The sequence below is a fragment of the Lycium ferocissimum genome, chromosome 5 (assembly GCF_029784015.1).
Source record: "Lycium ferocissimum isolate CSIRO_LF1 chromosome 5, AGI_CSIRO_Lferr_CH_V1, whole genome shotgun sequence".
Classification (NCBI taxonomy): domain Eukaryota; kingdom Viridiplantae; phylum Streptophyta; class Magnoliopsida; order Solanales; family Solanaceae; genus Lycium; species Lycium ferocissimum.
The window spans coordinates 7,763,992-7,780,248 of record NC_081346.1 but is presented as its reverse complement, the minus strand read 5'-3'; the positions used below and the strand labels follow the sequence as shown (position 1 = coordinate 7,780,248).

General features: G+C 36.5%; 1 protein-coding gene across 1 annotated transcript in view; it reads left to right on the top strand.

The window, feature by feature from the left end:
• The first annotated feature begins 276 nt into the window (after nt 1-276).
• LOC132055769 (uncharacterized) overlaps nt 277-16,257 on the top strand; it is a 39,641-nt gene continuing 23,660 nt past the window's right edge. The window contains exon 1 of the mRNA XM_059447751.1: nt 277-481. Within this exon, the coding sequence (XP_059303734.1) occupies nt 322-481 (160 nt within the window). The 5' untranslated portion in view covers nt 277-321. The remainder of the gene's footprint in view (nt 482-16,257) is intronic.

Below are 16,257 nucleotides of genomic sequence, written 5' to 3'. Positions count from 1 at the left end.
CTGTGAAATCAGTACAATTTCCACTTCGTGTGCAGCGTCCGGATACAGTGACAATTGTTATTTGTAATGAACCGTTTCTCTTTCTTACCTGTCACCGCCTGTACAAATTACAATAATCTCAATTCTTAGCCGTGAGGCATTATAAAAACGCCATAAACCCAATGAACCTTAATCAAAATCTTAGCATAGCATAACAAACACTCTACTTCTCCTCCCCCCCCCCCCCAAACACCCCCGCAACATTTTATTTTCTTGCCCCAGTTAAGGATCTTGGTTTTTGATTAGATTAGATTAGTGCTGTTTGAAGAGTTGTTTTTAAGCATGATGAGATGGGAAAAGGTAGCTGTACATGGAAGTGGTGGGCCTGGAAAGAGGTGGGGCCACACCTGTAACACTGTACAAGGTGGTAGGCTTCTCTATGTTTCTGGTGGTTATGGCATAGACAAGAGACATACCAACAAAGTTCATGTCTTTGACACTGGTGAGTTGATTTTGTTTCTTTTTATTTTTCTTTTATCAACTGAAATTTCCTTGTTTCTGTGTTTCCTTGAAATGGTTTGTGTCAATTCCTTTTTTCTTGTGGCAACTTTCAGTTTGCTTGTTCCTTTTTTCTTGTGGCAACTTTCAGTTTGCTTGTTCCTTTTTTCTTGTGGCAACTTTCAGTTTGCTTGTTTTAAGGCTAGCTTCTTTATGATTTCTTTTTCTCTGAAGATTTTGGGCTTTTTGTTCTTGTTTTTCTTACAAATTCAGTGTTACTTCTTGAATGGGTTTCAGGATTTTCACCTTCTCGTTGCTGTCACTAATCAATGTGTGTTTTGAGTTCATATTGTTCTATCTACTGAGCAGGATTGTTGCATCAGGAATAGGAGGGAGGTAATTTTATAAATCTATACTTACATTGTTTTTTGTTATTTTTCAGTTAATAGAATGTGAAGCGAGCCAGTGATGAAGGGAACATTGCCCACCAAGGGACAGCTACAGTTGTATAGTTGTCTTTTACTATATATGAAGTCTGAAAGTAACAGCGCAGGACTAGGATGGTATTTTTCTGACTTCAAAAAATTGTATAACCCTTCTTCTTTTATAACCGAGAAATCCACCAAGCCAGTACAGCATGTACCTTCAGTAAAAGATTCACGAGTCATTTGTTGCAAAAGCATTCTCCTTAGAGACCTTAGCACCACAATCTACTGCATCACTCACCTACCGCTTTCCAAATTCACAGCATGTATTCTAGATGACTTTGAGACGTCATGAACCTGCTATAGAGGTACTTAATCAGAAATCATCTCAAAGTGAAAGTTCAGAAATAACTAACTTCACTAAAGGATTGTGGTGTTACTTTCAGATTGGTTATTTGTGAACTTTCACTTTGAGGTGATTTCTTATTAAGTGCCTCTATAGCAGGTTCATGAAGTCTCAAAGTCATCTAGAATACATGCTGTGAATTTGGAAAGCGGTAGGGTGAGTGATGCAGTAGATTGTGGTGCTAAGGTCTCTAAGGAGAATGCTTTTGCAACAAATGACTCGTGATCCTTTACTGAAGGTACATGTTGTACTGGCCTGGGGGATTTCTCGGTTATAAAAGAAGTGTTATACAATTTTTTGAAGTCAGAAAAATACCATCCCAGTCCTGCACTGTTACTTTCAGACTTCATATATAGTAAAAGCAAAACATTACTGATTTTACTTGTATCTTGTTTTGACCAATTGTGATTTGCATATGAAATTATTCTTTCAGACGCTTAGTTTACTGAAGGAACTGTTGATGATTAGTTCGAAGTATTTGACTTGTATAAAATCCAGAGCAATGTTCTTTTTATTTGAACTTGCCTTTTCATTAAGATGGCTTCGCTCATTTTCTTCAAGTGTTTATGGCCTCTGCTTTTAAATCCATCTAAGTAGGTGTAAAATTTCCTCCATGTACTAGTTCATGTAGTCAGTGTGACTCCTTTATGGTGGGCTCTCTGGGAAACTTTTTTACCGATGTAATTTGCTGTGAAGTACCCCTTAGCATATTCAGTCTATTTTTTTAACGGAAAAGAGTCAAATTTACCCTCCAAGTATGGTTTATAGTTTAAATTTGCTCTTCGTCAAAGTTTAGGATCAAATTTGCCCTCTCCGTCAAAGTTTGGGATCAAATTTGCCCTCCAAGTATGACTTATAGTTTAAATTTGCCCTCCGTCAAAGTTTGGGATCAAATTTGCCCTCTCTGTCGAAGTTTGGGATCAAATTTGCCCTCCCCGTTAGGATACTTGATAAATTTGCCCTTATATGGATGAAAGTCTGACTTGGACTCCACAACACAAAAAGTTAGCCACGTTGGATCCATGTAGACTCCCAATCCCAATTCTCTTTTGGGAAAAAAAAATGCCCCTGAAACATTTGTTTTGTCATAGTGAAGGTTTCTTCATGAACTCTTCAGAGCATTTCTGAACAGAGGAAAACATTTTTTCTCAGAATACATTCCTAAACGTATACCGAAAGTAACATTAGAAAAGTTATTGTCACACCCCAGTCCTGATGGGGCATGATGGGCACCCGACCCTTACTTAGAGTCGAGCGAACCCACTGGCTCTCGTTATACTCATAGTCTCATTGGGCCCTTAAGTCATGGAAGGAAATGCATGATGAAAGTTTTTCAGGAAAACATTCTTTCCGTCTTTATCAAATCAAGTAAGATCTGTGATCATATAAAATCTCGCAAAGTAATGCATGATAATACATCGGCTTACGTAGCCGCTTGCAAACCGACATACTATATACGTGACTGTCCGCAAAGTCTCTAACATAAATCATTATACCATGACATGGATACTTCCGACTCGGCAACACTCCGAAAGAAATGGAGCTCGCCAATCCACCGGAACATCTTCTAGCCATATCCTCTACTCGTCCGTATACACACTCGTGGCATGAAACGCAGCGTCCACAAGAAGGGACGCGCACGAACAATGTACCGAGTATGTAAGGCATGAATAATAACATAATATAGATATGAAAAGTAACAATGAGTAAGAGAGATAACCCGAACATCCGGATGCCTCATAAGGCGGATGTCATGCATGCTTAGCCTTTTTTTAAAAAAAACATTTCATACATAGACATAGTAACATGCCCGCCATAAAGGCTCGGTGAAAGTAACATGCCCGGCCATGAAGGCTCGCTGTGATATATAAGTAGTATCATGCCCGGCCATTTAAGGCTGTGTTATCATCATTAGCTCGCGTCTAGGCCTCCCGCGTCCGGGCAATATCATAACATGCCCATTGTGTGGTGTGCACATCTACGTGCCGCCCGGCCGACTATAGCGCGCGCGGTGTGAGAAAATACATACATATATATAATAGCATGCATAAGAGCCCAATCAAAACCCACAAATCGTATCGGAGTGACGTAAGGTCGGTAACCTCCGATTATATTATGGAATAATTATCGTCGCTTTGTCTCACCTTGAAGGAACAATTAATTTAAGGTGAGACTATCAATGGAGAATAGAACTAAGAGAAAATATAGAATAAGACCATAAATCTCATAGGGCATCAAGTCATGTACTTTTGGAATCTTAAAAGAAATAGTCATCATTCATGAACAAAATTGAGACATCAAGAAATAGTTCAACGTTCTCATATCGTCATCGAAAACATAGACTTGAAACCTTTAAACATGAAATCATCCTCATCATTTTCATCATAATAACATTCTCATCTTTAACAACATCATTGTTATTGAAAAACATTCCCGTCGTTGCCATCATAAGGGCTCACATAATCACAACCTTTGGTTTGGAAGATACGAATATTTTGGAAAACATTTATGGATTATCAGGAAGGAAATCCCGCCTCGGAATCTTAGACTTCTTAACTTTTGATAACAGGGAAAATATGGAAACATTTATGAAATCATAATCTAGAGATCATGCCTTTGAAAGAAAGGGACGAGCCTTAACATACCTGGAAGATAATTCTCGACTTCCAACTTACTTCCTGTCTTGCAACTCTCTTAAGAATTATTCGTAGCCTCGTAATCTACATATGTAACCATTCATAATATCATTAGGGTCATCGTCATACGCTCGTCTTAAATACTTAATGAAAGTCCTTTTAGATTCTCAATAAATTCAAAGATTTCCCCGTTTATATGCCTAGCCCGAGATTCCAATTCAACAACCAACAACATCAACAACAAAACCAATAGCAATAACATCATTTCCAACACCAACATATGCCATAAAACAAATTTCCACACACATCGTTTTCTAAGTTTCCCAACCAACCAACTTGGGATACGACTAATTAATAACTTTATTTCCGTAAGGAAGTCGAAATTAATACTAACAACATCAATAACAACATCCTACAAGATAAATATATGTATTTTCATCCAAATTTCTCTTCAACCCTCAATCCATAAATCAACAACATCAACACAATAACCCATAACCTCTATTATTGAAATTATTCCTTAATTCATATTGATAGAGAAAGAGATTTAACAACTCATACCTTATTCTTTATGAAGGTAGCAAAATCTTCATCATTTTCTTGTCCCCATGATAACTCCAACACCAAACGAAATTATAATCGCGTCTACGCGTTGCCCGGACCTCGATTGATATCCCGTAGCTTGAAATTTTGCTCAAAATCTTCACTTTTATGTGAGATTAAGAGCCCTTTTGGTGGCTGAAAATTCTGGAACATTGGGAGCATTTTTTTGATGAAGAAAATGGGGTTTTAGCCCCTTTTATATTAAATTGGGTCGGCATCACTGTAGCTACAAGATCGTAGCTATCGTAGCGGTTGGGTTTCGCGCGACAGTTCAGTTTGTAACGTCTATAGTTCTCTACTCCGAGGTCCTATCTACGAACGGTTTGTTGCATTACAAACTAGACTCGAAGAGCTTCATTTTAAGCTTTGGTTTCACCTTAAAAATCCAAATATACTAGGAGATATGTGCCTCCAAAGTTGACTAAAAATCCGCCCAGCATTTCTCAAATTTTCGTCGAACTTAATTCTCTTCAATTTATTCGACCTCGAAATATTTCGAAACTCTCCATACATGATATTATCAACTATTATACTAATAATGGCCATGTTCTCGTGTTCCAAAATACTCTTTCCCGATTACGACTTATGAGATCATAATTCACCCTTTTTCTTCGTTGTTACGTACTTTCCATGGCTTGTGCCTTTCAAAACATCATGGGACGATTCCGACACTCCATTACTACGGTGAGGTACATGTCATAATCATGCTCTGAAAACGCGGGGTATAACAGTTATGATCCTGCAAAAATGATAACAAGACAACAAAATAAATTTGTGCAGTTCAGCTTTGAAAATCCATTTTCAGTTCTCTTGAATAGTTTTTGAGAGCTTCTGACAGGGAGGCGACAACAATGAGTTAAGTTAGCTCCATCGAAGTTCACCTAAGATAGATGTCATGTTCAAGAAAGTTTTGCTGGTCAGATAAATTCTATGTTTCTGGAGAGAACAACGAATCCTTGGTCGTATTAAACATTTGTTGTTGCTGCTGCAGAATTTTGTTACATGTCGCCTATTTTATGCATTACGTGTGTACCTCGATGCGATTAAAACTCCGGTTTTTCACATTACTACATGTGCCTTAGTGTCAGCAATAGTCTAGACCGGTTAAGCGAATTGGGATTGGGAAATGGGTTAAAAAGAGAATTGGGTTTGGGAGTCTACTTGGAGCCTATGTGGATCCGACGTGGCTAATTTTTTTGTGTTGTGGAGTCCAAATCAGACTTCCATCCATATAAGGGCAAATTTATCAAGTATCCTAATGGGGAGGGCAAATTTGATCCCAAATTTCGACTGAGAGGGCAAATTTAATCCCAAACTTTGACGGAAGGCAAATTTAAACTATAAACATACTTTTGGAGGGTAAATTTGACCATTTTCCCTTCTATTAATGGTGATCCCAGCAAGTTTCCATGTTGTTTGTCAATATTACATTTAGTAATATTCATGTTGGCTAACCAATTTTCTTTCAACAAAAACAAAAGGAGATAAATTCAAAGTTGGTGTTTAGAGGGAGAGACTTGACAAAAGTTATATTGCCTGTTTGCTGTCACTATAGAAAAGGACATAAATGGTCACTTAACTATGAGAGTAGGTTCAAAATAGTCCCTTAAATATGCACTTAATAGTTTTGGTCCTTTAAATTTGTCATAAGTTAACAAAAATCGTCCCTTAACTGTGAGGGTTGGTTAAAGATAGTCTCCTTTAAGTTCGCCAAAAGTTAATACTTTTAGTCTCCGACAAAATATTCATCGAACCTAGTTTGTTAGATTTGACTAGAACTATGGAAAAAAAAAGGTTAGCGAGAACTCACATTTAGATGTACAAATTACTAAAGAAAAGGCCAAATACCTCGGACAAAACAGACGAACGTTAGTCCGTTATAGGAAAAAAACCAACAGACTTGATAATGTCAAAAAATATTGTCTCAGAACAAAAAGACCGACGGACTCTATCGATTAAAACTCAGGGAGTCCATCGGCTAAGTAAAATACACCAGACTTTAGAAATAAATTAGAAACAACAGAAACTACAAAAATTGTCACTACTAAAAACAAACGAAAAAACGATGGACGGAAACCAATGGATAAAATCGAGGGACACTATTTTTTAAATTTTAATTGTTTTTTACGAAAATCGTCGAACTTCCGTCACTTATTTTCGAGGAAAAGTGAGCGGAAACTATTTTTAAAAAGGGAAAAGGGTCAAAAATACCCCTCTACTTTGGAAAAAGGGCTAAAAATATCCTCCGAACTTATTTTGGGTCAAAAATACCCCTCTCATCCTTAAAGTTTTCAAATATACCCCTGTCTTGATGGAAATTATCCCCCAAAATAACCCAAAATTATTTTTTAAACCCGTTCCATCCATTAAACCCAATCCAACTAAATAATAACCCACAAGATCCCCTTATTCCCCCAATTCCCTCAAACTTCAAACCTACGTATTGGGGGAATAAGGGGGGATCTTATGGGTAATTATTTAGTTGGATCGGGTTTAAATGATGGAGCGGGTTTAAAAAATGATTTCGGATTATTTTGGGGGATAATTTCCGTCAAGACAGGGATATATTTGAAAACTTTAAGGATGAGAGCGGTATTTTTGACCCAAAATAAGTTCAGACGATATTTTTAACCCTTTTTCCAAAGTAGAGGGGTATTTTTGACCCTTTTCCCTTTTAAAAAAGGATCACTACAATGGAAAGATTTATTGGAAAGATTTATTTTTATACCGGGTTTTCAGTAAAAACGAGTCTAGTGTATTTTATTTAGCCGATGGACTCCCTCGATTTTAATTGACAGAGTCTGTTCTCTTTGTATTTCGAGACACTATTTTTTTACTTTATAAAGTCTGTGGGTTTTTCCTAGGTTTTGTCCTGAGGTATTTGACATTTTCTTTAATAATGCGTACCTCTAAATGTGAGTTCTCACTAACTTTTTTTTTCCATAGTTCTAGTCAAATCTAACAAACAGAGTTCGATGAATATTTTGTCGGAGACTAAATGTGTTAACTTTTGGCGAACTTAAGGACCAAAACTGTTAAGTGCATACTTAACGGACTATTTTTAACCAACCCTCATAGTTAAGGGACCATTTTTATTAACTTGTGGAAAACTTAAAGGACCAAAACCGTTAAGTGCATAGTTAAGGGACTACTTCGAACCTACTCTCATAGTTAAGGGACCATTTTTGTCCTTTTCTCGTCTACACTATATGCGTTAAGCAACCCTTTCCTTTCGTGGCCCCATCTAATTAGTATGCTTATTGTGGCGTGAAGTTGAAGCTGACTTCCTTCTTTAAGAACACATCCGATCTTCAACGTAAAACGCTCATGCATACGTGAACAGTATTGTCTCTGGTTCAGCTTAAATTCCTCAAGCCCATGGATAGTCTAAATAAACGTTAATCAATAGACAAAAGATGTTTGGACAAACTGGCCAAGGCAGAACTAGACACTGTTAACTTCATGAACCACACAACTGGGGACGTCTTAGCATTATCCACTTTAGAGAAAAAAAAAAAACTTGATAAGTTAATATATTTTCACTCATAAACATGGCCAAATTGGCCATATACATGAAGTTTTTTTTTTTTTTTTTTTTTTTTTTTGGGTAATTAACAATTTTATTTACCAAGGGAAACTGTACAATGTTGAACAAAACCCATACAAGTAAAGAAAAACCAACAAATCTCCCCTCCTCGCTCTACTGCTACCAACAACTACACATGCCTAAGGGTAGTAATCTAAGTTCTGCAAAACACCAGCAACTCTAGCATGGCCATATCCTCTGCATTGGACCTTCTGGAAGATGGTTCTGCTCAGCTGCTCCACAGTTCTCCTCTTTTTCTAAAACACACGAAGGTTCCTGTCCTGCCAATCATGGTAGACACATCCTACAAGCACCATTATGTAAGCGTGCGCCTTTGCTTTTCTAATTGTCCAGTCCAGTTCTTGATTCCATCCCATAACGTGTCTTTGTATATATTGCTATGTAAGAAGTTTTTTCCACAATTGAGATGAGAAGTTGCATTTGAAAAATAAGTGTTCAATAGTCTCATATGCTGCATCACAAAGTGGGCATGAAGTGTCATTTGTCATTCCCCATTTGGCTAGTCGATCTCTTGTATATAGGCTGCGATGAGCTACTAAAGTCAAGTGAAAAGTCCATTTAGGACATCCTAAATTGTTGCACACCATCCTCCTCCACTGTACTTTGGGAAAATCAACTCTGAGAGCTGCATACATCTTTTTAATCGAGAAAGAGGTCATTGACACCAGATCATCAAATCTGTACCCTGCAGCTGCGACAGTATCTTTAGCCTTAAATATTTTCCTTGTCATCCCAGCCTGTTTAGGGAATACATCTTCTATACTCATTCCTTTGATTTAATAGGTGTGGACCCAGAGAATCCAAAGCCTATCTTTCTTCCTACAAAGATTCCAATAGTGCTTACAAATAGCTGTTTTATTCCATTTCAGCACATCAGTCACATTGAAACCACCAGCTGATTTTGGATAACAAATTCTTTCCCAAGCTAGCATAGCTTTTTTTGATATCTCACACCCACCAATCCAGAGAAAGAATCTGCACACTGCCTCAAGCATCTTAAGGATCTTCTTAGGCAGAATAAATACTTGAGACCAGAAAGTCTGGATTCAGAACAAGATGCTTTTGATAAGCTGAAGTCTTCCTGCATAGGATAAGAGCCTTGCAGTCCAATATGTGATTCTACCAACCATCTTTTCCATCAAGGGGTAGCATTGAATGACAAATAGTCTTTTTGTACTCAAAGGGACCCTAGGTACCTAATAGGCAGCTCACCTAGGGAATTCCAGTAAGTTCAAGATCTCACTCTGAATTTCAACAGGGACCCCAACAAAGAATACTGAGCTCTTGCTACAGTTCACCTTGAGTCTATGTGCCCGAGAAAACCTGTTAAAACATTCATACAATAGAGCCACAGACGAAGTACCACTCCTGCAGAATAAGAACAGGTCATCTGCAAAGCCCAATTGAACTTGGTGTAGTTTTTCACATCTAGGGTGGTAATTAAAATCAGGGATAGACCTCAGAGTTTTCAGGCTTCTACTAAGGTATTCGATGAAGAGAACAAATAAGAATGGGGACAAAAGGTCCCCCTGTCGAAGCCCTTTTTTAGCCTTGAATGGAGTTGTTGGATCACCATTTATCAAGATAGAATAAGTAACTGATTTGACACAAGTCATAATCCATATGACATATTTATCAGGGAAAGTAAGTCCAATCAACACCTGTTCCACAAAGCTTCACTCTAAGGAGTCATAAGCTTTTTGCATATCTAGTTTCAACATACACCTAGGAGATACATTTTTCCTTATTATCCTTTCAATAGTTCATGACTGAGAATTATATTATCTATGATTATCCTGCCTGACACAAAGGCTGCCTGACAGTTATCCACAGGCATATAGGGGTGGGCATAAACACCGAAAACCGAAAAATCGGACCGAACTTAATGGATTCGATTTTTCGATTTTCGGTGTTTCGGTTTGGTTTCAGTTTTTTAAATAACAAATTCGGTGTTCGGTTTCGGTTTTTCGATTTTTCGGTTAAATCAAAATTTTACAACATGATTTTTACAACTGAAATTGTTTTCATGTTTTGCTGCTGCTACTACTGCTTGTTTATGGCAGCAGCCATAAGCTACTGATTTTGTAAAGTTTAAGGCTGCTGCTACTGCTATTGCTACTGCTTGTTTAAGTTTGGCTTTAAAATTTTCATCCAACATGCCACCAAAATTACCGAGGCATTAGATTGAGTCATCTTAATTTAAATTCACTTGCTTTGTGATGCCTTGCTTAAGGCTAATCTAGTCCTAAAAGAAGCACATTATTTGGTGGTATATCTTCTCCTCTACAAGGGTATTGAAGGTGATTAGCATCAAACTTGAATATACCTGCTTAATATGGTCTAATCTTGGCTTAAACAATTAAAGAAAAGATACAATGCGCGTTAAATTGGAAGTAAGAAGTAATTACTTCAAACTGTTTTTATCTTGGACTTCTAACTATTTTTACAAGCAGAAACCGAATTAAAAAAACCGAAACCGAACTTCAAAAAATCGAACCGAACCGAACTAATTCAGTGCGGTGTTCGGTGTCCACTTTCAAGAAACCGAAACCGAAAAACCAAACCGAAGTTTGAAAAAACCGAACCAAAAAATCGAACGCCCACCCCTATAGGCATATCTATAACATGTTGTAGTCTTTTAGTCAGAACTTTGGAAATGATTTTGTAGACCATAGTGCAACATGAAATTGCCCTGTATTCTTTAATGGATACAAGATGTTTAACCTTTGGGATGAGGGTTACCTGAGTACAATTTACTGGTTGAAACATTTTCCCTGATTCAGAAATTTGCAAGATAGTTGTAGTAAGCTCCTCTCCTATGACTGGCCATGCTCTTTTAAAGAAAAATGCATTCAAACCATCACATCCGGGGGCTTTATTATCATCAATATCTTGCAAGGCCTGATAAATTTCATCTCTGGTCACTCCTTTTACTATAAATTTCATCTCTGGTCACTCCTTTTACTATCTCCACTTGATGCTCATGCTGAAGAACTGGGCCATCGTTCATAATTCCAGGATGTATGGCTCTAATATTGTCAGTTGCAGTCCCCAGCAAACCTTTGTAGAATCCAATGATCTCACTTTGGATTTGATCATCAGATTGCAAAAGGACTCCTTGAGCATTGGTGAGACAACTTATATGAATCATCTGTTCTTCATACTAGCAAAAAAGTACGCTGAGTTTGAGTCACCTGTCTTCATCTATTGTACTCTTGATTTCTGATGAAATACACTTTCCTCAATCTTATCCCATTATTCCAGTTTTGCTCTTAATGCTTTTTCTTCCTCTATCAATGATTGTTGGTGAACAGGTTGGGACATTTGCTTCTGCACAGACTGAAGTTGCTGCCTTAGTAACTTGATTTTGTCCCCTATTCCTTTGAACTGAGTTGAGTTTAGTGTTTTTAAGCTTTGCTTCACTTTTTTCAATTTCCTCCATACCTCAATCATGGATGTATGCTCTATAGTTTCTCCCCAAGCTGCTCTAATCAGTGGTATAAAGTCCTGATAATCAGCTAAGCAGTTGAAGAACTTAAATTGTTTAGCAATATTTTTAGTAGGCATCCGGACACAAATCTTCAAAGGTGAATGATCAGAGAATTGGGGTTCCATGCTGTGTGTTTGTAAATTTGCATATGTAGTCATCCAGCTAGCATTACCAATGGCCCTGGCAATTCTGCTATAACTATGATTGTTAGTCCAAGCATATTCTCTCCTATAAGTTTGTATATCATTCATCCCAGTGTCCAATATGAACTCTCTAAAATCCTTTGTTTCACTGTCCTGGATTGGTGAGCCAATAGGTCTATCATCAGGGGTGAGGACTGCATTAAAATCCCCCATCATCAGGCAAGGATCAGGATTATTATGTAGCAACTCCTTTAGTTTCTCCCACAAATTCCTTCTGTCCGGCATTGTATGCAGCCTATAAACAGCTGTAAAGCCAATAGTAAGATTCAACCTTAGCATCCTCAACTTTCCACATATCAGCGGATCAGTCATGTCCAGAGCATCAAATTGCACCACTGTAGGATCCCACATGACTCATATCCTCCCTTAGCACTAGTATTTGTATTAGAATTCCACTGCCATTTAGGAGCTATTTTTTTATGATTTTCTTTTCCCTTGAACCTTCAACTCGATGTTCCAAAACTACTAAAATACTCATATTCTTTTCCCTAATAGCCATATTAAGCTCTTTTTGCTTATAGGCTTTATTTATATCCCTAACATTCCAAGTTACTATATTCATTTATGAGGTAGAGAGTTAACAGGATCACCCACGTCGCCACTTGAACTACACTGTCCCACCACTACCACACCTCCCGTTGCAAGAGAAATAGGTACCAATTGCCTTGATTCAACCAGTGAAGTAAACCCATTAGTAGTAGTTACACTCCCCTGTACCTGTGCTGGTATTTTGGATCCTTTAGCAACTGATTTGCCACTCACAGTCTTCCAATCATCAACTTGTGGTCTTCCTGGTATGGTATTTGCCCGGAGTTCCTCTGGATTAACCACTGTGTTACCTGTTTTTACTGCTTGCCCTTTATGAGGAATGACAGACCCTAGCCTCTTGTTCTTCCATTCTTGTTTTGTCCTTTGATTCCTGAATCTTCTTCTCGGTTGTTGAGCAAGTGGTTGTTATTTCACCTCATTTGAGCATAAATGCCCAATTTGCAGACAAGTAGAACCATATTGTGGCTCCCAATACTTCTTGAGTAAATATCTTCCCCTTCGGATCCTTAACCTTGATACTCTTTGGTAGAGGTCTAGATACATCCATTTCAATCAAGATCCTTGCAAAAGAAATCCTAGCGAGATTAGTGGTGCAATCATCCGCAAACAAAGGGGTTCCCAGGGTGCTACCAATGCTACTAAGGACTTTTGCACTCCAGCAATTGAGTGGCATGTTTGGAAATTCCACCCATAATGGAACAGTGCTTAAGACCTCTTCATGGAAACTGAAATCTGGAGCCCATGGTTTCATAATGACTGGACTACTATTAATAGATTGTGGCCCTGAAAACAATAGCCCATCATTTTCCTCCGTACAATTGAATCGAATGAGAAAGTAGTCTTCACTATGATAGAAAAAATTGTGGTTTGGACTTGAAGTTCCATTGTGAAATTAGGAATCTCTCAACAGCACCTATCGAGGGCGAATCTCCAATCACATACAGAATTAAAGCGTTGGACCACTTCTCACTCTCCTTTTCGATAGGGAAAAGGACACTGTGTGTCCTTGGCGGCCCGTTGTTTAAAAATTATTATGAGCTTTCTATGTCTTTTATATAGTTTCTAAATATATAAATTATGTTTCAAAAAACTTAAAGATTGTATGTCTACATTCACGATTAAAATAAAGAAGTTTGACTCTCGAAATTCGATTTGTGTCACGTAAATTGAGACAAAGGGAATACAAAAATTTAATTAAAAAAAAAACTTTTTAACAATTAAAAAATAATAATTAATGACTTCGCATCTAACATGCCAATTGAAACATGTTAAAGGTCTTCGTACGTTATCTTTTTAATTAAATACTTGAAGCTTCATAATGAATAAACAAGTACTTGTGAGTCCTTTAATACGTGATTCTCCCCTTTTCTGCTGGAAATAAAATCTTTGTTTTTCAATCAATAGATATGTATGAAATTCCTGTTACCTCTTCTTATAGAGTTGTTAAATGGGAAAAGGACACAAATGGCCGCTGGGCCATAAATAATCCCATGCGCTGGCCCATCTATTCCCAAATTCAAAAATTAGCCCATAAACTATTCCCATCTGGTAGCCAAACGTGTAGCAAGCCTTTTGTGGCGACTTTTAGTCGCCAGCCACAAAAAAATTAAAAAGTCGCCACTAAAGGCTAGGTGGTCCAACAGCCCCATCGCTTTTTTTTTTTTGAAAAAAAAAAAGTCAGACTTTTAGGTCGCTACTAAAAAATCGTGCTTTTAGTGGCATTAAAAAGTCGCCACTAAAGGTTAAATATCTCAAAACATGTATAATATGTGTATATTTAATAAGAAATATCCCAAAAAACTACGAGGGCGATTCTTGTATATAATATGTATCGTTTGTGTATAAAAATATGTATCAAGACCTATCATAATGTATAGAAACTTGTATAAAATATGAATCACTAAGGTATGTATCATTTTTGTGTATAATATGTATCATTTGTGTATATAATGTGTATTATAGAATAGAAAATTGTATCATTTTTGTATATAATATGTATCATTTTTTATAGAAAGTGTATATATAATTCCAGCATGTGTATATAAACTATATCAGTCTTGTATAGAAAGTGCCTCATACGTATAAAAAATGTATCATAGAAACCGTATCATTGTGGTATATACTATGTATCACTATTGTATATGTTAAAAATAAATATCATATCATTATTGTATAATATGTGTATAATAAATGTATAATTAACGTATAATTTATGTATAATAAATGTAAGATTAATTCCAGCATATGTATATAAAATGTATAATTCTTGTATATAAAGTGTATATATAATTCCAACATATGTATATATCTTTACATGCTTGACCATTTAGTGGCGGCTTTTTTGTGGCGACTAAAAAGTCTTTTTTTAGGCAAACTTAAAGAAATAGCTACCATAAGATTGGATATGACCAACCAACAATAGCTACTATTCCAATATTACATTTTAAATAGCTAATATTATGGCAAAATACGTATTGATTTTGGTGTATTTGGAAGTCTTCAAATACACGGATATGTGGCAACTGTAACGTGTATGATAAAAACAAATCCCTGGATATTAGGCACTAGTCATGCGTTTAATATGGAAGGTGAAATTAAATATTTTACAATCTCTTTCCAAAGAAATTAGAATCCCATTAATCACACGTTTCTCCTTCTCTCTCTATTCTTCTTAGTAACGTAAAAAATCAATCTTCAAAAACATTCAAAACACGGGAACTTAAAAAAAGCAGTTTTGATGACACAAAAGCAAATTTGGAGAAAATCTTTTACAAATCAAACTCGGTTTTGTACAAACGAGGTTGAAGTACGTGCTTTGGTGAGTTGTGGTTTGTGGTATTTGATTTTCGGTTTTATGTTTTATTATCTCATTGTTATATTTTATATTTTGGGATGATTTGTTCATCTCTTGTGTGTAGTCGCAAATCTACCGTCGTCAATGTGATTAAAAATACCTGAACAGACACTGACTCCGATGTATGTTTTGTGAATCGAGATGATCTACATATTTGTTTGAATGTTTTTATTCTGACTTTGTTTGAATGTTTTGTGAGCTTGTATTTGAACAAATAAGAAGCTGAGTTATCATTCTTGTGTATTTGAACAAATGAAGAGGTACGATTATCATTAATGTGTATTTGAACGAATGAAGAAGTGATTTCATGTATTTGAACAACACTTTGGGTATGTGTTGTTACACACAAGGTGTGTATTTGAACAAAGGAATAACTGATTTTCATATCCCGAACCTTTGGTTTATGTTTCATGTACAACTAATTGTGTATTTGAACAAATGAAGAGCTGTTTTCATGTATTTGAACACTTTTGGGTATGTCTTCATTACACCTAGGTGTGTATTTGAACAAGGAAGAGCGAATTTTCATGTCTACGAACAACGATTTTGTATGTTTTGTTACAACTAACCGTGTATTTTGAACAAATGAAGGGCGATTTTCATGTATACGAACAAGTTTTATATATGTTTTGTTACACACTAGCCACATGTATTTTGAACAAATGAAAAGCGATTTTCATGTATACGAACCTTTGGTTTGTATGTTTTGTTACATCTAACTGTGTATTTTCAACAAATGAAGAACTGAATATCATGTATCTGAACATCTTTTTGGTATGTTTTGTTACACCTAACTATATACAAAGATTTGAGTGTATGTGTATTGTCCTTACATATGTGTTACTTGTGTTTGATACTGCAAATGTTACGTGTCCAATAATACGCATTTATTCGAATCTTTCTGTCATAATTTGTATATATTTTGTATGTGTTGATTTTATCCGTTGTTAGTTGTTTCTAGAATAATCCCACGTATTTTATTTGATAATCTATTTGGGAGGTTTTCC